The following is a 22,228-nucleotide window of genomic DNA, read 5'->3' as shown; positions in this document are numbered from 1 at the left end:
GATGGACGAAATAGGTGGAAGGGATTATGAGCTACAGACTACCAGGTATGAAGTGAGTCACAGATATGAAAAGTACAGCATAGGGAATACAGTCGATAATACTATAACTTTGTATGGTGACAGATTGCTGGGACTCATCCCCAGAGTTTCTAATTCAGCAGATATGGGGTGGAACCCAGGAATTTATGTTTTTTTAAAATTCTCAGGTGATTCTACTGGTCTAGGGACCACACTTTTGAGAATCACTGGTTTAAGATACTGTTAAGTGAGAGGAGAGAAGTATAAAAATATATTTAATATGGCCAGATTTCTATAAAATAAACGATGACTTCCAAAACTGTATACACATTAAACGATGACTTCCAAAACTGTATACATATGTGTATACCACATGAAGAAAAATATGGAATTTTTTGAAATATATGGAATAGGAAATTAATATGGGTTTACTTATGGGGTGGTAGACAGAGAGTAAGAGGATGCTACCATAACAGTCTATATATATGTAATGTGATCACATGTTATGCTTTCAAGTAAAATGATTTGTGAGCAATATACATAAAGGAAACACCAAAAAATAAGTAGTTTCCAGCCTTATATTCCTTTACCTAAAGCACAGTGATAACGGAAAACCACCACACCCTTTTTTGGGCATGAACACACCTGATATGAAGACACAGGAGATGGAAGATATGGGGAGAGTGCAGACTGAGCAAGCATCCTGCTGGGGGTGATGTTATAAGGAGCTGGGTAAAACCTGGAAGAAGGAACCTCATCAGTAAGGAGTCACAGGAAACCACAAGGGCCCCACTAACAGACACAGCCACTTCCCACTAACTGCTGTTTAAAAATCAAGATGAAACATCCCAGTACCAGGACAGGCTGTTGTCATTTTCAGGTAGCCCAATGATAGCAAACACCCTTACCCATTCTGAAGAGCTGTGGTGGGATCATAGGTCAAAGCCATACCACCCTATAAAGGAAGAACACAGTGATCAATCATATTGTGAGCCCTTGGGTGGTAACAGGAGGAAGCCCAGAATGTCAAGACTAGGATGTGTTTGATGCAACAGATTAGAGCAAAGTCTGGACTGGTCCCATTACTGCTGTTCTGGAGTTTTTCTGGTTGTGCAGGCTGCAAAATCCTGCTCAAGACCCACACTGAAGATCATGTTAAGCAGCCAGCCATCTCTCAGTTACATGCTATAGCTCTCAAGCTTGCCACTAAACTCACAGAAATCAGGCCATGGTAATTTCCATTCCACTTTAATAACCTTAGTACTCCTGTCTCCTCAGAGGTCCTCTTACCACATCTCCATTCCTTGGCCAGGCCCGTCCATTTTGCACATATTTTCCTTGGTTCTGTCGTTTCTTTGGACCACCATCAGCAAATTTGCAAAGCAAGGGATCAGAAGGGGCTGCCAAGAAAGCAAGCAAACAGGCAGCTGAGTCCTACCTCACTTAGTCCATTCACACTCATGCAAAATGCCTCCAGAATCTTCCCTGGAAGTAACAATCTGTGACTCTCTCAGCCTGATTCCCAGATGCCTCACCTGGTACTCCAGCAGGTGTCTTAATATATTTTCCATTAAAGTGGGTGATGATGGCTTCACACTTCTCTGTGGACTCCATCCTAAGGAGCACAAGAGGGGTTAGGCTCTAGCTTCTCCAGGATCTGTGCTCCCCCTACATTCAAAGAGAAAGCTCTAAGTTCCCAGCCCCACAAATGCTCCAAAAATTATGACTCTAGAAACACAGTTTTCTCCACACAAATTCAAGGTATCTTGAAGAGGCAACCGCATCTTTTTTTTAAATGTTTATTTTTTGAGAGAGAGAAAGAGAGAGCACAAGCAGGGAAGAGGCAGACAGACAGGGAGACACAGAATTCAAAGCAGGCTCTAGGCTCTGCACAGAGCCCGACACAGGGCTCAAACTCAAGAGCTGTGAGATTGTGACCTGAGCCGAAGTCAGGTGCTTAACCAACTGAGCCACCCAGGCACCCTGTGGCAACCCCAGGGTCTAAAAGCTCCCTCAACTGGTTCGTATAGGGCTCCTAAAAGGAAAAATGAAGATCCTCATGCTATGAATATCCCAAAGAAGTTACTGATGGATAGGCCCACTATTAGGTGTGGTTCACAAACAAGAATAGAATAAATAGTGGCTGTCACCATTATTTATTTTATTTTATTACTTATTTATTTCTTAGGAATAACCTTTTTTTTTATGTATATTTTTGAGAGACAGAGAACAAGTGTGAGCAGGGGAAGAGCATAGAGAGGGGGGCGGACAAAGGATCCCAAGTGGTCTCTGTGCTGACGACAGCGAGCCCAATGTGAGGCTCAAACTCATAAACCATGAGATCATGACCTGAGCCGACATCTGGACACCTAACCAAATGACCCACCCAGACACCCAGATTTTTTTATTTAAAAATTTTTTTAATATTTATTTGAGAGAGAGAGAGTATACACAATACAACTGAACGAGGGACAAAGAGAGAGGGAGAGAGGGCATTCCAAGCAGGCTCCACGTTGTCAGACAGAGCCCAACGTGGGGCTCAATCTCACAAACTGTGAGATCATGACCTTATCCAAAATCAAGAGTAGAACACTTAACCAACTGAACCACCCAGGCTCCCCTGCCTTTTTTTTTTTTTTTAAATAAGCTCTATGCCCAGTGTGGGGCTTGAACTCATGACCCTGAGATCAAGAATCACATGCTCTACCCACTGAGCCAGCCAGGTACCCCATGTCACCATTAGTTTTTATTACAAAATTCCTAACTTCACGCCAATAAAACTGTATAAGCTAAGAACTTGCTAATGTTTATTTTTTGCTTTTGTAGTCTAATTAGCTCCTAATAATATTAAGATTTTATAAAACTGTAAGAGGAAAGGGAAGACAGAGTTCATGGTCTATAGTGACAGAAACAATGTTGGGAACTACTGAGTTAAACTGTCTTATTGGGGAAAGACGACAAGTAAGAAACTAGAAAATCTAGGTTCCAGCACCAGTTTACTACCCAAAGTTCTGTGAGTTAGGACCTGCACAAAAACCCACTGGACCTATTCCTCATTTCTGCTTTAGGGATAATATCCACCCTACCCTACTGCAGATCAAATGAGATCATGTCTTTTAAGTGTGTTCTAAAAATTCTAAGGGTCTGTATGACACAAGGTACAGTATCTTCCCCTCCTTCCATATTTAAAGTAAATCTCATTGCATTTTCTATGCCAATAACCACTAAAAATATGAACCATTCCTATGAAGGTGGTCATTTTAAAACGGTCTCAAATGGAACCTTTTAGGGAAAAACCACAACCTAGGTATTCCACAGCAGCAGTCTTTAGTTGGGTTACTTCTACTCCTTAATCTTCCAGAAGGCTATGCAGGCATGGGGTATTTTAAGAGAACTGTTTTCAGACCCTCCACTTCCTCATAAGCTCTTTCCTAAAACTGGTCTGCCTGGGGAGAGCCTGTGGCCACCAAAGGTCAAGTGCCCTCTCACAGCCACCCCTTTCCACAGATTTTGCACCCATCCCCAAACTCCACAAGAGGCAATGATGCCTGGCTTTTAAATCATTTTGTAAGTCAGATGTTTCTAATTCTTCTTTCCAACAAGCTGGATAACTCAGTAGGTTGTTAACGGACACATTAAAAAATCAATTTTGACAAATCAATCACATTGGTTATTGGCATATAAATAAGAATTCAAAGAATTCCTATTTTAAAAAACTCTATTCCCATTTACTTATTTATGTGAACAGGTTTCTCAGCATGAAAACAAAAAAACAGTTACAGAGAAGTACGACAGAATGATCCATAAAAAGACTTTCAACTATAAAAATATTTTATACTGGAATACAATTTTGTAAGGAAATGGAATGGAAATACAAGATCAAGAAAAGGGGTGGGGGGCGGCGCCTAGGTGGCTCAGTCGGTTAAGTGTGTGTTGATCTTGGCTTAGGTCATGACCTCATAGTTTGTGGAGTCGAGCCCCGCATCTGGCTCTATGCTGACGGCATGGAGCCTGCTTGGGATTCTCCCCCTCTCTCTCTGCCCCGTCCCCCGTCAAAATAAATAAATAAAATTTAAATAGTCCCTAAACACATCAGTCTATTAAAAAAAAAAAAAAAAAAAAAAAAAGAAGGGGCGCCTGGGTGGCTCAGTCAGTTAAGCATCTGACTTAGGCTCAGGTCATGATCTCCCAGTTCATGAATTCGAGCCCTGTTTTGGGCTCTGTGCTGACAGCTCAGAGCCTGGAGCCTGCTTCAGATTCTGTGTCTCCTTCTCTCTTTGCCCCTCCCCTGCTTGTGCTCTCTCTCTCTCAAAAATAAATAAAAAACACTAAAAAAAATTTTTTTTAAAAAGAGAAAGAACATCATAATAAGAATGATCTAAGAGTTATGACTACTGGGGCGCCTGGGTGGCTCAGTCAGTTAAGCGTTTGGCTCTTGACTTGAGCTTAGATCATGATCTCGTAAGTTCAAGACCCACATCGGGCTCTGCCCTGGCAGTGTGGGGCCTACTTGGGATTCTCTCTCAATCTCTCTGCCCCTACTCCATTTGCACGCCTCTCTCTAAAAAAAAAAACAATAAACTTAAAAAAGTTATAACTATTAAAAAAGAAATGTCCTATATATTTTTAAAAGGATGATTTTGTATATCACATTGCTATGACATTTAGATATATTTGCATACATTTGTAAATGACATGACAGTTTTATTTAAAATGTCAATACTTGTAATTTGCTGGAAATTATACTTTGCAAGATCTAAATGTATGAAGAAAATATGTAGATAGTAACATAGAAAGATGCAAAAGATTTCAGTTTTTCAAGTCTTCAAAGCCACAGTTTCCAAACTGGGCTCGGAGGTACCCTGTGCCTCTGCAGTGAGCTCACAGAGGCACATACAGGGAATTTTTGAACTTTCTGAAGAAAATACAGCAACATCTGTTGGATACTGGATGGACTACTAACTCTAAACAGGTCACTATTTCAATATTAGATCACCCTACAATCCTTTGATAATGTATTATTACAAAGCTAGTTTTTCAATGGTGGCTACGACAAAAGCAAATACCATAAGAAAACCAATGTGTAACAGGAAATAAGGGTGTAAGTGTCTAATCTGATTCCAAGGCTTGGGAAGTTGTGCAGTGTTCAACAGATGAGAAGTTGTGCAGTGTTCAACAGATGCACATCCCATTTATAAGTACAGTAAGTATAAAGATTGAAATAAAAATATTTTCTCTTTTAATGCATTTTTGAAATAGCTACAATTTTTTTAATTAAATTTTTTTTTTTATTTTAGAGAGAGCGCACAAGTGGGGGAGAGAATCCCACAATCCCAGGATCATGACCTGAGCCAAAATCAAGCAAAAACTGAGCCACCCAGGCACTCCAAAATAGCTACAAAATTTTTAACATAAAAACTTTTTGAGTTGTTTAGACCATTAAATTACTCAATAAACTGAACTGTTATGCATTTCTTTTGCTCAGTTTTTTTTTGTTTTTTGTTTTGTTTTTAAATAAACTCTACCCCAATGTGGGGCTCGAACATACAACCCCAGAATCAAGAGTCGCATGCTCTACTGACTGAACCAGCTGGGTGCCCCTTCAAGTATTTCTTTTGGTCTAGAGCAAAAAACAAAGTATTGAGACAACATAAGGTGCCATGAACTGAAAAAGGTTGAGAACCTCTGCTTTAAGAGTATGGGAGCAAAAAAAAAAAAAAAAAAAAATGATGACTTCAAGCCTAGGAACTCTCTTTCAGTTATACTTGGGATTGCCAGCAGGTGGTGCTACCAAGATTGAGTTCCCAAGATCTGAAATACTCCAGAGTAAGGGAGTGTTCCTGGACCAGACAAGATATTTTAACACAAAATGGGACCTTCAGATCACTTATTCCAATAGTTTTCAAACTTTTAGAAAAAGTGACAGAATCTCCGTTTAAACAAAATCTTAAAATAAAGGCAGAACCATTTCTTAAGTGGGCTAGGAGATTATGAAACCCTACAAATGACACTTAAGCCCAGAAGAGGTAGGCAACCTAGAGAACTCCGCAGCTGTACGGTATACCTTAAGAAAACCACTCATCTATATCAATCTCCACTTCACAGAGTAAACCAAGTCACATAAAGGTCTGATATCACAGGGGCAATTAGTGGCAGAATTGGTCTAGGATCTAAGTCTCTCAACAGAACTGAAAAGGTAGACCAAATCTTCATCCCACTGATTTTAAAGCCAGAAGGATTACCACTCACTGTGGGACCTTGCACAAATCACTTTATATTGGGGACTCTGGTTTCCTTATCTATAAAATGGCTTTTTTTTTTAGAGTATCCTTTTATTTTTATTTTTTTGAGAGAGAGAGTAAGCACATGAGTGGACAGAAGCACATGAAGGACAGAGGGAAAGACAGAATCCCAAGCAGGCTCCACACCCAGTGCAGAGTGCAACACGGAGTTCAATCCCATGATCCTGGGATCATAACCTGAGTCAACAAGAGTTAGAAGCTCAACTGACTGAGCCACCCAGGTGTCCTGGTTTCCTTAAAACAGAGAATATTTACAGTAAAACCTTGGATTGCAAGTAACTTGTTCTGTGAATGTTCTGCAAGATCAACAAACATTTCCAATAAATTTTAACTTGATAAATGAGCAATGTCTTACAATACAAGTTGTATGTGATGCCAAATGTCACATGATCACAACTGAGCCAATGGTTCTTCTCTCTCTCTCTTTCTGCGGGACTGTGGGTGATCATCTCTATGTTTGAATGCTCAGTCTTAGGCCGCAGTGTTTGGCAGAAATCAGTGATTTTTCAGAACCTTGGAAGATGCCCACAACAGGCACTAGTGCATTTTTTGTCACTTCAAAGCACCTATGGACAGTCCTTTGCTTTTGTATGGACAGTCCATACAAGAGTAAACTTAGGAATGCTTTGCTTCGTTCTAGGTCAGGCTGCCTGCAGGTATACAGACCTTTCCCTCTGCTGCCTTATTGCCAGTTACATTAAATACAGTATATGATAAGAGTTTATTAATATTGTACTGGAGTCAACATCTGTGTGACCATATACTATGGCCACCACGTAGAAAAAGATTCCACTGAGCCAACAGATAGCAGTGATTCTGTTAGTGAAAGTCGCCCTACACAATAACCCAACTCTCTCTTGTCTCCCTCACACCAGCCATGAAGGTTTTCAAAGGTAAGTGCAGGTTAATTTATTTTTCTTTATATTTTTATTATGGTAATCATTTTTTTAGTAATAATTTTCATATGAATATTTTTGAGTTGTAGCACAAATCATCTGAGTTTCCATTATTTCTTATGCAGAAATTCACATTGATATTCAAGAGCTTTGGATTACAAGCATGTTTCTGGAATGAATTATGCTCGCAAACCAAGGTTTTACTATATTTCGTGGGGTTGTTGTAAAGATTAAATGAGATAATAGAATGAGAAACTATTCAGTAAACTGTAAGAAGATATAGAATTATTGTATTCTGCTTGGGTCTGGATCAAAGGAACAAATGCTACAGTAGCAAGAAATAGTGGAGAAAGGATAAAGATTTGGGAGCAAATGGGTTTTTGAGTATTGTGACCTCTAATTAAATGAATTTCTGATTCACTGTCAAGTACTTTAGGCCAATAATTTGTCCCTTGGGGGAGGGAGTACAGATTTTTTTGGTGATCTTCTAAGTGACATTCTTTATTAGCTTCATCATTTCCCATTCTTGATATCCCTCACCTTGCAAAGCCAACCCCTCTGCTGGTCCCACTGGTATCTCGAAGGATTCGAGTAGAGATAACCTGGCCAAAGGGCTTCAGCATCCCCTCCAGTTCTTGTTCATCCATTGATAATGGAAGGTTTGATATGTATAAATTTGTGGGGTCCTGCTCCTGTTGCTATGGGGAAAAAAGTGAGAAAATGAAGCTCACATCTCTTATTCCTCTCCCACCCTAAGCCCTCATCACAATACGACATCTCAGAAAAGAGACAGTAGGAAGGGGCCCACATAAACAAAGAGTATCTTAACTATTCATAACACCTAGTCTCACTACCATGGATTGTATGTTGAGTCAAGGGAAAAAAAAAAAAGCAGATTCAATATTTCCAGTACTTTACACACCCATAATAGAAGTCATTGGTGATGTTTTGGCTGTCTCTTTAAGAACTAGGCAGAGCAGCTACTCCTCCCTCCCCAGCACTGGATTCCCTTGGCCAGCACTGCTTCCCGGCTGGCCTGTTTTAAGCAATCCCCCTCCCTCCTCTTCCGGCCACAGCAGAATCCTCTGAGTAGGAATGCCTGTTCAATCCTCTGAGTAGGAATGCCTGTTCACTCTCGACTGAGGGAGAGCAGGAAGAGGGAGAAGGGGAAAGGAAAGGCAACGTGCTGGGGGCTGTGCTAAGGGGCAGATGTTTAGCTCTCTGGGTCACCATGCAGCCCTCAGAGCTCTAATCTCGTAGGAACTCTGAAGTCTCCTAAACGCCATTGTCAGAGGGCTTTTCTCAGAAAAGAGGAAAGAGGTGGAAGAGCCCCCACCAGGGGGCAGAATGTGCAAAATGGCAATAACTTTCCACAGCTGTATTTTTAAGAATTTAAGCAGTCACTGCCCTAGAGAGTAGGGTCAGGTCACCAGCAACTTCAATCCCTCTTCTGCCTTTCCCCTCAGGGCTTTGTTTTTCTTTAACCATACAGAAAAGAGTGACGGTCAGGCCCACCTCATCAGCTCTACAGAGTATTCACAATGACTTCAGAAAGGCAAGGGGGCAATCCCGCCTCAAAACAGAAGGGAGAGAAAAGCCTCAGGGTTTCTAGTAGTCTGGATTAAAACAAAAGCTCCCCAGAGACATGAAAAAGAGGGTCAGCTTCCTTCCTTGCTGTGGCTTCCCTCTCCCCAACCCCTAACAATTCCCCTACAGATACCCCATCCCCAGCACAAGCAAAGGGAACAGTGTTGGGAAGTGAAGAGCACTTCTTAACTTCTGAGTTGCACAACTGGCTTCTTCATAGAATGTTGCTAAACTACCACAAGCTGTCTGGTAGGGAAGTGGGGCCAGGGTGTAAATGGAGAAACAGCAGGAGGAAGGGAAGCTATCTTGACCCTCTTACCTGCTTATAATACTTGATGAGAGGAAGAGTCGACAGAGCTACCTACCACAGATTTTGAAGAACACCTTCCTCTGGCAGCCAAGGGATGCTCAATGGGACGCTGGCCCAGCCTTTCTTTGGTCAGATATAGTCAAAAACTACTGCACATGGCCCTTGCCCATCAAATTCATGGTCTTACACCCTCTGGAAGCCTTAGAACTGGACCTCTGGTGCTAGGAGGAGTAGACATGGGGTAGAACCCTTACCTTTGCCATCTGTGCCTGCACACCACTGGCTTTCAGTGCTGTGACAGCTTTCTGTGCTGCCGAAGGACTGTCAAAGTCCACAAAGCCATAGCCTGGAACAGGGAAATAGCATCACTGGGAGGTGGGGGTGTAAGGGAGGCAGGAGGCCCAGGCTTGTCAGAAGACAGAGGAAGAGTTATGATCCATGTAACAGAGTAGAAGGGAGAAAGAAATTAAGAGGTTTCAAGTGGTTATCCACGTGCTCTTCAAACCCCATGAGATTTAGTCTATTTTACAGCTATGCATGCCAAGGGCGATGGGGTCCTTGTGATGTTCTTGCCTTTTCCCCTCCCCCTTAAGAAATAGGAGGTTTCAGAAACTAGGCTCTTCTAATAATCCACAGCCCCCACCCCTAACGAACTCCTTCCTGTTTTCTAGCCACATCCCAGGAATGCCAGGCATGTAGGGAATATAGCCTCTCCATTGCAGACAGCCAGCCACCTGTGAGAAGCCCCACCCCACCCAATAGATAGTCCTTCACCTCCTTCTATTCCTCCATCCACACCCAGCGCTGCTCGAAACCTCAACAAATTCATCCTTACAAAATAATACCCACCAAGTCATCGCACCACTACCACTACTGCAAGGCATTTACAATGCTTTACTAAATAGAAACAATCTTACCTCCCATATCCACCATCCAATCTGGGGAAACAAGAAGTCCAAAACAGGCTGAGGGACTCTGTGCAGGCTTCTAGCCTTGGGTCCCCAAAATAGCATTTTCAGCTCTAGCTATCTGGTCACCAAACAATCTAAATATCTATTAGTCTTTTAAGCCTGAAAACCTTAGAAATTCCTCCCCAGCACTGAGTACTAGGAGCTTTGAGCAGTAAAGATAAGAGACAAGGGATGGCCTCACTCATAGGTGCTCTCCATCACCAAAGACAGCTGTTCTCTCACCTTTGCATTTGTTTGTACTCTTGTCCAGTATGGCCTTAGTGGAGACAATCTTGCCATATCTAAGGGAAAAGAAAATGCAAAGTGATAATGTGGGGCAGGGATTTAGAACAGGACAGAGATCAAGACATCTAGATGAATCCATGCCCTTTCTTCAAAACTGTTCCTACTCAAACCTTAATAAAAACAAGAAGAAATAAATTTAAAATGTCAAGCTCATCATATAAACCTATTCTCCAAAGATGCCTACAAGAAATAACATAACCGCAGTCCCTACAATACCAACATGTTTCTCTCTTCTTCTCCAAATAAGACTTAGAAACTAGGTGGGAAGAGACTATTATCTTCTTGGGAAAAGAAGCCTGGTGATATCCACATAGTGTGTGTAGGGGCAGAGCTCTGGCTGGAATTCCTTGGGGACCAAATATAATCCTTAATAATCAATTACCTTCTTCTGGACAAACACCATTCCTATGAAAAACCTATAGACATTTCTCTTCTCTGCATCCCATTACCCACCTCTGATTGAAGGTTAACCTGAGCCAAACTTTTTCTTTTTGTATAATTTTTTTCCTTCTATATAATTTTTTCTACATAACTTTATATTTTTTTCTTCTATATAATTTCTATATATAATTTTCTTCTATATAATTTATTTTTTAATTTACATCCAAGTTAGTTAGCATGTAGTGCAATAATGATTTCAGGAGGAGAATCCAGTGATTCATTACCTACATATAACACCCAGTGCTCATTCCTTAATGCCCCTTGCCCAATTAGACCATCATCCCCCACCCAAAACCCCTCCAGCAACATTCAGTTTGTTCTCTATATTTAAGAGTCTCTTATGTGTTGTCCCCCTCCCTGTTTTTTTAAATTATTTTTGCTTCCCTTCCCTTATGTTCATCTGTCCTGTACCTCAAATTCCACACAGGAGTGAAGTCATATGATATCTGTCTTTCTCTAATTTCCATTAGCATAATACACTCTAGTTCCATCCACATTGTTGCATATGGCAAGATTTCATTCTTTTTGATTGCCGAGAATTACTCCATCACATATATATATGTATATATACATATATATGTATATATATACACACACACACGTACGTATATATATGTATATGTATATGTGTGTATATATATATATATATATATACGTGTACACACACACACACACACACACACACACACTACATCTTTATCCATGCATCAGTTGATGGACATTTAGGCTCTTTCCATAATTCGGCTATCGTTGACAGCACTGCTATAAACATTGGGGTGCATGTGCCCCTTCGAAACAGCACACCAGTATCCTTTGGATAAATATCCTTTGGGTTGTAGGGTAATTCTATTTTTAATTTTTTGAGGAACCTCCATACTACTTTCCAGAGAGGCTGCATCAGTTTGCATTCCTACCAGCAGTGCAAAACGGTTCCTTTTTCTCCACATCCTTGCCAACATTGGTGGTTGTCTGAGTTGTTCATTTTAGCCATTCTGACAGGTGTGAGATGGTATCTCATTATGGTTTTGATTTGTATTTCCCTGATAAAGAGTGATGTTGAGCATTTTTTTATGTGTCTGTTAGCCGTCTGGAATAGGGGAATAATTCCAGTAGCCTTCTTTGGAATAGTGTCTATTCATGTCTTTTGCCCATTTCTTCACTGGATTATTTGTTTTTTGGGTGTTGAGTTTGAGAAGTTCTTTATAGATTTTGCATACTAACCCTTTATCTGATATGTCATTTGCAAATATCCTCTCCTAGTCCGTCGGTTGCCTTTTAGTTTGGTTGACTGTTTCCTTCACTGTGCAGAAGCTTTTTATTATGATGAGGTCCCAATAGCTCATTTTTGCTTTTGTTTCCCTTGCATCTGGAGACATGTCAAGTAAGAAGTTGCTATGGCCAAGATCAAAGAGGTTGTTGCCTGTTTCATCCTCTAGGATTCTGATGGCTTCCCGTTTTACATTTAGGTCTTTCATCCATTTTGAGTTTATTTTTGTATATAGTGTAAGAAAGTGGTCCAGGTGCAGTCTTCTGCATGTTGTTGTCCGGTTTTCCCAACATCATTTGCTGAAAAGACTGTCTTTGTTCCATTGGATATTCTTTCCTGCTTTGTCAAAGATTAGTTGGGTATACATTTGTGGGTCCATTTCTGGGTTCTCTATGCTGTTCCATTGATCTAAGTGTTTTTTGCCAGTACCATACTATCTGGATGATTACAGCTTTGTAATACATCTTGATGTCTAGAATTGTGATGCCTCCAGCTTTGGTTTTCTTTTTCAGGATTGCTTTGGCTATTCAGGGTCTTTTCTGGTTCCATACAAATTTTAGGATTGTTTGTTCTAGCTCTGTGAAGAATGCTGGTGTTATTTTGACAGAGGTTGCAATGAATATGTAGATTGCTTTGGGTAGTATCAACATTTTAACAATATTTGTTCTTCCAATCCATGAGCATGGAATGTTTTTCCATTTCTTTGTATCTTCTTCAATTTCTTTCATAAATTTTCTATAGTTTTCAGTGTATAGATTTTTCACCTCTTTGGTTAGATTTATTCCTAGGTATTTTATGGGTTTTGGTGCAATAGTAAATGGGATCGCTTCCTTGATTTCTCTTTCTGCTGCTTCATTATTGGTATATAGAAATGGAGGGGCGCCTGGGTGGCTCAGTCAGTTAAGCGTCCGACTTCGGCTCAGGTCATGATCTCACGGTCTGTGAGTTCGAGCCCTGCGCCAGGCTCTGCGCTGACAGCTCAGAGCATGGAGCCTGTTTTGGATTCTGTGTCTCCCTCTCTCTCTGACCCTCCCCCATTCGTGCCCTGTCTCTGTCTCAAAAATAAATAAATGTTAAAAAAAACTAAAAAAAAAAAAAGTAACAGATTTCTGTACATTGATTTTATACCTGCAACTTTGCTGAATTCATGAATCAGTTCTGGCAGGTTTTTTGTGGAATCTTTTGGGTTTTCCACATAGACTATCATGTCATCTGCAAAGAATGAAAGTTTGCTTCCGCCTTGCCAATTTGGATGCCTTCTTTTTCTCTGTGTTGTCTGACTGCTGAAGCTAGGACTTCTAATACTATATTGAACAACAGTGGTGAGAGGGAACATCCCTGTCGTGTTCCTGACCTTAGGGGGAAAGCTCTCAGTTTTTCCCCATTGAGGATGATATTGGTGGTGGATCTTTTGTATATATGGCTTTTATGATCTTGAGGTATGATCCTTCTATCCCTACTTTCTTGAGGGTTTTTATCAAGAAAAGATGCTGTATTTTGTCAAAAGCTTTCTCTGCATCTACTGAGAGGATCATGTGGTTCTTATTCTTTTATTAATGTGATGTGTCACACTGATTGATTTGCAGATATTGAACCAGCCCTGCATCCCAGGGACAAATCCCACTGGATTGTGGTAAATAATTCTTTTAATGTATTGTCGGATCCAGTTGGCTAGTATAAACTGCTCATTTCAAACCCTAGTTCTGACACTCTATAGCTGTATGTCATCTCGGACAAGTCATTTAACCCCTATGGGCCTCAGTCCCATCGTCTGTAAAGCAGAGATAGGATTGTTGGGAATATGAAATGAGTTCATGGATATAAAGCACTAATGTCTACCATATGGTAAACGCTTGAAAGTTCTTAACTACTATTATCATCGTTACTACAGTCAAGGAACTTCAACTTTAGTGCAAATGGTTCTCTGTCCTGCTTTACTTTATTCTAAGACTTCTATTTCTCACTGTCAAGATTTGAGCATGTTAGGGAGGTGAGTGGGTACAAAACCAGGTGCAACAGCAGTGTTAAGAAATTACCCAAAACTTGACGATAAGGTAAAGTGAAGATCGTGTATCCTTTCAATGTCATTCTGAAACACTGTCTAAAAGGCCTACTTGAAATATATTTAATTATCTAGGGGGATGTTTCTTTTTTTGACTTACTGTTTACTACTGCTTAGGGTCCAGGCCTTGTGAAGATACATATTAACTTGTAGATTTTGTCCAGTAAATGCAAATAATTTCTGTCCAGTAGAAAAGAGATCCCAAAAATTCCTGTTTTATATTGTCCTATAGGATATGAACCAGTTTTGTATATAACCCAGCCATCTTTTTTTTTTAACATTTTTTTTTTTTAATTTTTTTTTTCAACGTTTTTTTTTTATTTATTTTTGGGACAGAGAGAGACAGAGCATGAACGGGGGAGGGGCAGAGAGAGAGGGAGACACAGAATCGGAAACAGGCTCCAGGCTCCGAGCCATCAGCCCAGAGCCTGACGCGGGGCTCGAACTCACGGACCGCGAGATCGTGACCTGGCTGAAGTCGGACGCTTAACCGACTGCGCCACCCAGGCGCCCCTAACATTTATTTTTGAGAGAGAGAGAGAGAGAGAGAGAGAGAGAGAGTGTGTGTGTGTGCGTGTGTGTATGTGTAAACCGAGAAGGGGCAGAGACAGAGACACAGAATCCGAAGCAGGCTCCAGGCTCTGAGCTGTCAGCACAGAGCCCAACAAGGGGCTCAAACCCATGAACCATGAGATCATGACCTGAGCCAAAGTCCAGCACTTAACTGACTGAGCCACGCAGGTGCCCCCAATCTTTTTTTTTTTTTTTTTTAAATAGGCTTCATACCAAGCATGAGCCCAATGCAGGGCTTGAACTCACAACCCTGAGATCAAGACCTGAACTGAGATAAAGAGTTGAATGCACTGAGCCACCCAGGCACCCCTATAACCTAGGAATCTTATTCCAACATTATTTCTTCAGTATCTATAAATACTCAGTCCCTCAAATGTCTTTGAATCCATTTTATCATCCCTCTGGTTCCCTTATTAATGAATGAAATAAATCTTGGGCATGTGTTTACCTATATTTGTATGAGAATCATGTTTTTCAACTTTTTGAAAATTATACTTTGGCAGCAGTCATGTGGAGTCCCCCAAACTCAGCAGTGGAGTATCCCAGGTCAGGATCATATTAGAAGTGTTCCACTAGAAAGACATCTCTACATCCCACCCTAGGAGGGTGAAAATATTAAAGATACAGAACAGAAATCACTAACAGAATCAGAAGTATAGGATTTACCTGAAAATAGCTGGCAGGGACTGAATTTGAGACCAATACCCCAAACAAGTGTTTTGTTTTTCACTTCCCCTCTCATCCCTAAAGAACATATGATGACTGATATATTTGTTTTGTTCCTGGGCAGGCTCTCACTGACTTTTTTGGTGGGGCTTCTGTCATCCAATGGATTAGACAGAAAAAGCCAAGTAATGCCTTGGAGGCTGGGAAAAGAACAACATCAAAATGGGGGTGGGGATGAATATGATGATCCTAGCCCTTCAGGACTACATATTTGGATTCTTTCCCAAACTTAGGCAAAGGAAGAGATGCAGGAGACTGGCCAGAGGGCATACAGGTTGCTATCCCTACCAAGGCCCCAAGGTGGAGCTGGCTGTGGGTCTGAGCAGGTTGAGACCTAGAGCTCAGAGTCTGCACCGCAGTTGGCAACAGACGGTTTGGGTTTGCTTCCTCCTTGGAAGAAGAAGCCCCTCTAAGAGAACAAGGATTCCAGTCCTACACTCCATGCCTTTTCTTCCTGCCCACCAGGGTTTAGGATCCAGGAATATTCACTTCCCCTACAACCCAGAGAGAGATAACTAGGAAGAAAACTGGAAGTCCTTCTATGCGTGGGAAACACCCTTCCTAGAAAGGTTTAACTCCCAGCTTGCAGCATCCAGCAGGGCTCCAGCCACCTGCTCTTCTCAGCTCCTTTTTGTCATAACTCATCTAGCACCTATTCTTTCCCTGCCTCATTTCTACGTCTCTATAGTCTCCTATTGAGCTCCTCAGTTCCATCCTATATGATGACCCTGACTATTCTCATCCCTTCTTCAGACACATTCAAAGATAAGGCAACTGTTGTGAAGGGCAAAGTGAAAGTCTAAAAGTATTGTGAAGTAGAAGTGAGTTTTGTCTGTCTTGTGAAGTAAGAAGATTTTTGTAGCATATTATATTTCGTGCAAGAAACCCAGCATGCAGAAATCAAGGAACTAGACTGATATGATAGCCTTTTCCTTCACAAACCAACATTTCTGCCAATTCCCATTCCCCTCAAAAATTACTAGTCCTAGACTAAGTTCCCTCACTCTCATTTAAAATACCTTTCGGGGCTCCTGGGTGGCTCAGTCGGTTAAGCGCTGGACTTTGGCTCAGGTCATGATCTCATGGATCGTGGGTTCGACCCCGCATCAGACTCTGTGCTGACAGCTCAGAGCCTGGAGCCTGCTTCAGATTCTGTCTCCCTCTCTCTCTCTCTCTGCCCCTTCTCACCTCACACTCTCTCTCTCTCAAAAAAATAAACGTTAAAAAAAAATTTTTTTTTAATAAAATACCTTTTAACCAAGGTAATCTGAGGTAAACAAAACAAAACAAAACAAAAAAACAGTTTCAAACATACATCTAGCCTTTAGAGACTGAATCTATGCAACCTGGTGCCAGCAAAAATCCCTATGATTTGCATGGACCAAACCTCAGAAGAGTAAGGGATTTATAAAGCATCTCTGATACCTCTCACACCTACATTTTGGGGGCAGAATGTTCTGCCTTTCCAGGATTTGGAGCAGCTGGAACTTTACACATACTGTTGTGGGATTTTGAATTAGTTTAACCACTTCAGAAAATTATTTAGTAGTATCTACAAAAGCTGAACAAATGTATATCCTATGACTCAGCAATTTTACTCCTAGGTATAAACCCAACACATACGTACATCAAAACACATGTACAAGTTCATGGCAGCACTATTCATATAGATAATAGTCACAAACTGGAAACAACTCAAATGTCCAGCAACAGTAGAATGGGCAAATAAACTATGGTGTATTCCTATGATGGAATTCTATAAAGCAATAAGAATAAACAAAGTTTTGTTATAATTCATATGAATGAATTTCACAAATAACACTGAGCAAAAGAAGCCAGACATAAAAGGGCATGTATGCTGTATCATTGTTTATATGAAATTCAAACAAACCACACCAATCAGTCATTTAGAATACAGACAGTAGAGGGGCGCTTGGGTGACTCAGTCGGTTTAGTGTCTGACTTGGCTCAGGTCATGATCTCACGGGTTCGTGGGATTGAGCTCCACATTGGGCTCTGTGTTGACAGCATGGAGCCTGCCTGGGATTCTCTCTCTCCCTCTCTCTACCCCTCCCCCACTTCCTCGTTCTCTCTCTCTCTCAAAATAAATAAGTTAAAAAAAAAAAACAGTAGATCTTTGTTTGGAGGTGGGGGGATAGAAATTGACAAGTGGGCTTCCAAAGAGTGGGTAATGTTCTTTTCCTTTTCATTTTTTTTCTAAGTACACTCCATACCCCATGTGGGGCTTAAACTCATGACCCCAAGATCATGAGTCAGATGCTTTACTGACTGAGCCACCCAGGCACCCCAGTAATGTTCTTCTTCTTGATCTGGTTACAAGGGACCGTTGCGAGGATACGTGTACCTTATGAAAAGTCACTGCTGTATATACACTTATGATTTGTGTACTTTGTGTTATATGTCAATAAAAGGTTTTTTTTGTAATGGTAATTACACAGTCTAAGGTTCCTATTTCTATTTCTTTCTACCATTCCCTACCCAAAATCAATTTTCCTCTTCCCTACCCCCAGACTTCTTCCTATAACCATTCCCCCAAATGTATCATTTGAAACACGTATTTTTCTGCCAAATGGAACGGAGTTCGCATCTTTGGACTCTTGCAAATTTTTCTAGCATTCTTAACTGGGCTAATTCCATGGTAGTTATCTCTATCTACCTCATGACTCAAATCCACTCTGAAGAACCCCAAAGGTCTTTAGGGGGGTATATGCAGAGTGTCAGCCTCTTTCTCCACCGTCTCCTTTATCCACTAATTTGAGAGCTCCTCTGGTTCACTGGGATTACTTCTATCAGCAGAAACTCTCCTAAATGTACAATTCAATTGTTTACTTCCACTTTCTTCTATCCCTACTGCACTGCCAACTCTGTCTTCTAATCAGTATCTTTAGAGATACTGAGCATTTCAATTTGAGGTGTAAGGATGGGAATCTCTCCACAAAGACCATCAGTTCTGGGTACACAGTCACCTATTAGGCTTCAAAGGCCAGCCCTATGCTGGCTTTCCTCAGAGAAACGCAAGAAGGTTTCATGTATTAATAACAAGTAGAATTTAAGAGGGGCTGCTAAGAAATCTTGTGACAAATAATACTGCATTTCAGGACAAGAGTATTTGGCAAGAAGTCAGTATCGCCAAACCTGTACTGTCCCTCGAAGCCTACCCACATGTCTGCCAACTTACGACTGGCACAATTTGACAAGGTCTTGGTCAGTAGTGCCTGGTTGCAATCCCCGGATATAGAGGTTGGTTTTGCTCAGCTGGTCATTTCCATTGCTCCCACTGTTGCTGTTAGGGGTACTGCTGCTTGGACTAGGTGGTGCCATTTGCTGAGACAGTGACACATATGGCTGCAGAGAGACATGAGCAACAGAAGATCAGAAGATTATACATTTAAATACTGGAGAGTGAGGAAGATCCTGGCTCCTTGCACAGAATGATTCCAAACTTTAATAGCAATTAACTCAATAGAGAATTAAAAAACAAAAAAAAACCAGAAACTAAAGAAATTCCTCTCTGCCATTCTGCCATAGAATAAGAAAATATAGAACTGTCTTACCTGTGTTTCAGGAATGAGAGGCCAAAATAAGCTTGTTAAAGGTTTTTAAAAAAGGTACTTTGGGGGCGCCTGGGTGGCTCAGTCAGTTAAGCATCTGACTTCAGCCCAGGTCATGATCTCGTAGTTTGTGAGTTCAAGCCCCACATCAGGCTCTGTGCTGACAGCTCAGAGCCTGGATCCTGCTTCGGATTCTGTGTCTCATTCTCTCTCTGCCCCTCCCCCACTTGTGCTCTGTCTCTCTCTGTCTCTCAAAAATAAATAAATGTAAAAAAAAAAAAAAAAAAAAAGGTACTTTGTTATAGTGGAATGTTTTTATCATACCGATACTGAAGAACACAACGTATGCCTCTTAAGTAACTTATGTAATGAGACAGGGCTAATGAAATCTAGATTCCACTTAAAAATGATAAAGAGAAGGGGCGCCTGGGTGGCTCAGTCGGTTAAGCAGCCGGCTTTAGCTCAGGTCATGATCTCACAGTCTGTGAATTCGAGCCCCGCGTCAGGCTCTGTGCTGACAGCTCAGAGCCTGTAGCCTGCTTCTGACACTGTGTCTTCCTCTCTCTCTTCCCTGTTTGCTGTCTGTTTCTCTCTCAAAAATAATAAATATTTTTAAAAATGATGAAGAGGAAATAATAAAAATTTATCAAATCATGGAAGTGTAAGTAAGTTTAACATAGATTATTCAAAAAACTGTAGAATATGTGAACTGCAAAATACCTGGAACTTGAACATTACTATAAACTTAGACAAATAAAATGAAATACTAATGACCATGTAAAAATACTAATTACCAGTAAAAACTGAAATTTGTTACCTTAGTAAAAAGAATTTAGTCCTAAGTTACTTATAAATGTTTTAAAGTTTAAGTGAATGAACAACAGCTACATTACGGTCAAGGAAACCCAAGATTTGAGATGAAGCATCCCAAATCTTTCACTACTAATACCAGGACAAGCAACCAGACTGGGCTACAGTAATTTTTTTGGTACTTCTATTAGAGGAAAATACCAGGCTGGCTGGAGCATGGATCCATTCCTTCATGAATATTTTAACTCTTTATGTTCTAATCAGGCTTTTAGTGTTTACATTTATATTTGGTTCATAATACTCTAAATTTACATAGTTACCTATAATATCGTGCATTTTACTACCTCACACTCATATTCCAGTTCTCCCTAGGTGCAAAGCACTTCACAGTATAAATCTATTTGGAATTACTTCCCTCTCAAATGCTAGTTTCATCTCCAGGTTTTTCACTCCGTTCTCTTTTTGGTGGTGGTGTTGAGGAAGTAGAGAAATAACAGAAGAAAAAGAGAAACATGAATATCAAAGAGTGAAAACCTTCACCCCGAAGAATCTTTAATATGAAATGTGCCTCTTATATTTATGCCCCTGACCTTTAGCAAACCTCAAAATTAAAATCTTTGCTTGAGCTAAAATATGTTGAAGCAGGTATTTTTCTATCTTTATCACTGTACACAATAAAAATGTGTACCTGCTTGCACACACACAGTTTATCCCTGCAGCAAAGAAGAAGAGACCCAATATCACATTCTGGGATGGACGAGACTCATGACCTACTACCAACACAACATTTATATTTCCTATTCCTGTCCCCCTCTCTTTGCCAGCGCTTACACTAAGATCTCCCATACAGAACAATCCATGTGACAGTGGTAATGATGATCATCCATATGATGGTGGTGACAGTCACATTATACAGTCAATAAGTGCAGGAGGGTGCATCAGACATGGTGTATTTTTTAGCAACTTTCAGACAAGACAAAAATAGGGCAAAAAAACCTAAAGGTCATACATTCAGCTCTACAAATTGCAGTACTTTTTTGCCAGCGCCTGGGTGGCTCAGTCGGATGAACATCTGACTTCAGCCCAGGTCATGATCTTGCAGTTTGTGAGTTCGAGCCCTGCGTCGGGCTCTGTGCTGACAGCTCAGAGTCTGGAGCCTGCTTCAGATTCTGTGTCTCCCTCTCTCTCTGCCCCTCCCTCATTTGCTCTCTCTCTCTCTCTCAAAAATAAACAAACATTAAAAAAAAAAACTGAATGACATTGAAATCTCCACTGAATTACTAGATTTGCAATAATAATCAAATACTAGGGGCGCCTGGGTGGCGCAGTCGGTTAAGCATCCGACTTCAGCCAGGTCACGATCTCGCGGTCCGTGAGTTCGAGCCCCGCGTCAGGCTCTGGGCTGATGGCTCGGAGCCTGGAGCCTGTTTCCGATTCTGTGTCTCCCTCTCTCTCTGCCCCTCCCCCGTTCATGCTCTGTCTCTCTCTGTCCCAAAAATAAATAAAAAAACGTTGAAAAAAAAAAATTAAAAAAAAAAAAAACAACAAATACTAGTGGGTCTAGGCCCCCTCTATTATCATTACTATCATAATTGCACCACCCGATTTAAAGTACAGTCAAGGGACACCTGGGTGGCGCAATAGGTTAAGCGTCCGACTTCGGCTCAGGTCACGATCTCACAGTTTGTGAGTTCGAGCCCTGTGTCGGGCTCTGTGCTGACAGCTTGGAGCCTGAAGCCTGCTTCAGATTCTGTCTTCCTCTCTCTCTCTGCCCCTCCCCTGCTCATGCTCTGTCTCTCTCAAAAATAAACATTAAAAAAAATTAAGTACAGTTAAGAAAACTGTGACCTATATTCTAATCATGGCTGTTCCTGAGTTCAGAGCAAGATCACTACTGGAGATCATTCAATAATATAGGTCTTTCCTCATCTCTAAGGAATTACTATTGTTTATCCTTAGGCTGAGAAAGCCAAAGGATATTCTATGCCTGGGGTGATGATGATGATGATAATGATGACACCAACAAAACAGAAAAAGCAACTCTAGTGTCATAAGACCATGTGCCAAGCACTGGCACAGGAGACCATTTGCCTGAGTTTATCTATCCCCTGTCCCAATATGAGAGAATATGTCTAACAGAAAGTATCAAGGATGCCAGTACTGTCCAGAAAAGAACACAAGGGTTACTAAGTAAAGAAATAAACTTAAATTATTGATTTGCTACATAGCTATAAACCTTGGTTTTAACACTAAGGTCTTAGCTATAATTTAAAAATATGGCTTAGTCAATAATAAACTTGCTGTAGGCCAGAAAAATTCCTAGGAAAAAAGATATGGCTAAGAAAAACAAAAACAAAAACCAGAAAACGAAAAATGAAAAAAAAAAAAAAACAACAAACCACGACTTT

The 22,228-nt window shown here is 40.8% G+C and overlaps 1 protein-coding gene across 6 annotated transcripts in view; it reads right to left on the bottom strand.

The window, feature by feature from the left end:
- Positions 1 to 22,228, bottom strand: part of RBMS2 (RNA binding motif single stranded interacting protein 2) — a 93,675-nt gene that overhangs the window by 13,208 nt on the left and 58,239 nt on the right. For all 6 annotated transcript variants that reach the window (XM_042946904.1, XM_042946903.1, XM_042946902.1 and 3 more), the window contains 8 exons: positions 18,638 to 18,804; positions 10,307 to 10,365; positions 9,368 to 9,459; positions 7,757 to 7,914; positions 1,554 to 1,633; positions 1,309 to 1,418; positions 927 to 973; positions 664 to 757 (listed from right to left, as the gene is read on the bottom strand). In XM_042946904.1, coding sequence (XP_042802838.1) covers positions 664 to 757; positions 927 to 973; positions 1,309 to 1,418; positions 1,554 to 1,633; positions 7,757 to 7,914; positions 9,368 to 9,459; positions 10,307 to 10,365; positions 18,638 to 18,780 — 783 coding nt within the window. In that variant the 5' untranslated portion in view covers positions 18,781 to 18,804. The remainder of the gene's footprint in view (positions 1 to 663; positions 758 to 926; positions 974 to 1,308; positions 1,419 to 1,553; positions 1,634 to 7,756; positions 7,915 to 9,367; positions 9,460 to 10,306; positions 10,366 to 18,637; positions 18,805 to 22,228) is intronic.

Source organism: Panthera leo, chromosome B4 (genome assembly GCF_018350215.1).
Source record: "Panthera leo isolate Ple1 chromosome B4, P.leo_Ple1_pat1.1, whole genome shotgun sequence".
In the NCBI taxonomy this organism is placed as follows: Eukaryota; Metazoa; Chordata; class Mammalia; order Carnivora; family Felidae; genus Panthera; species Panthera leo.
This window is presented reverse-complemented; position numbering and strand designations above follow the sequence as displayed.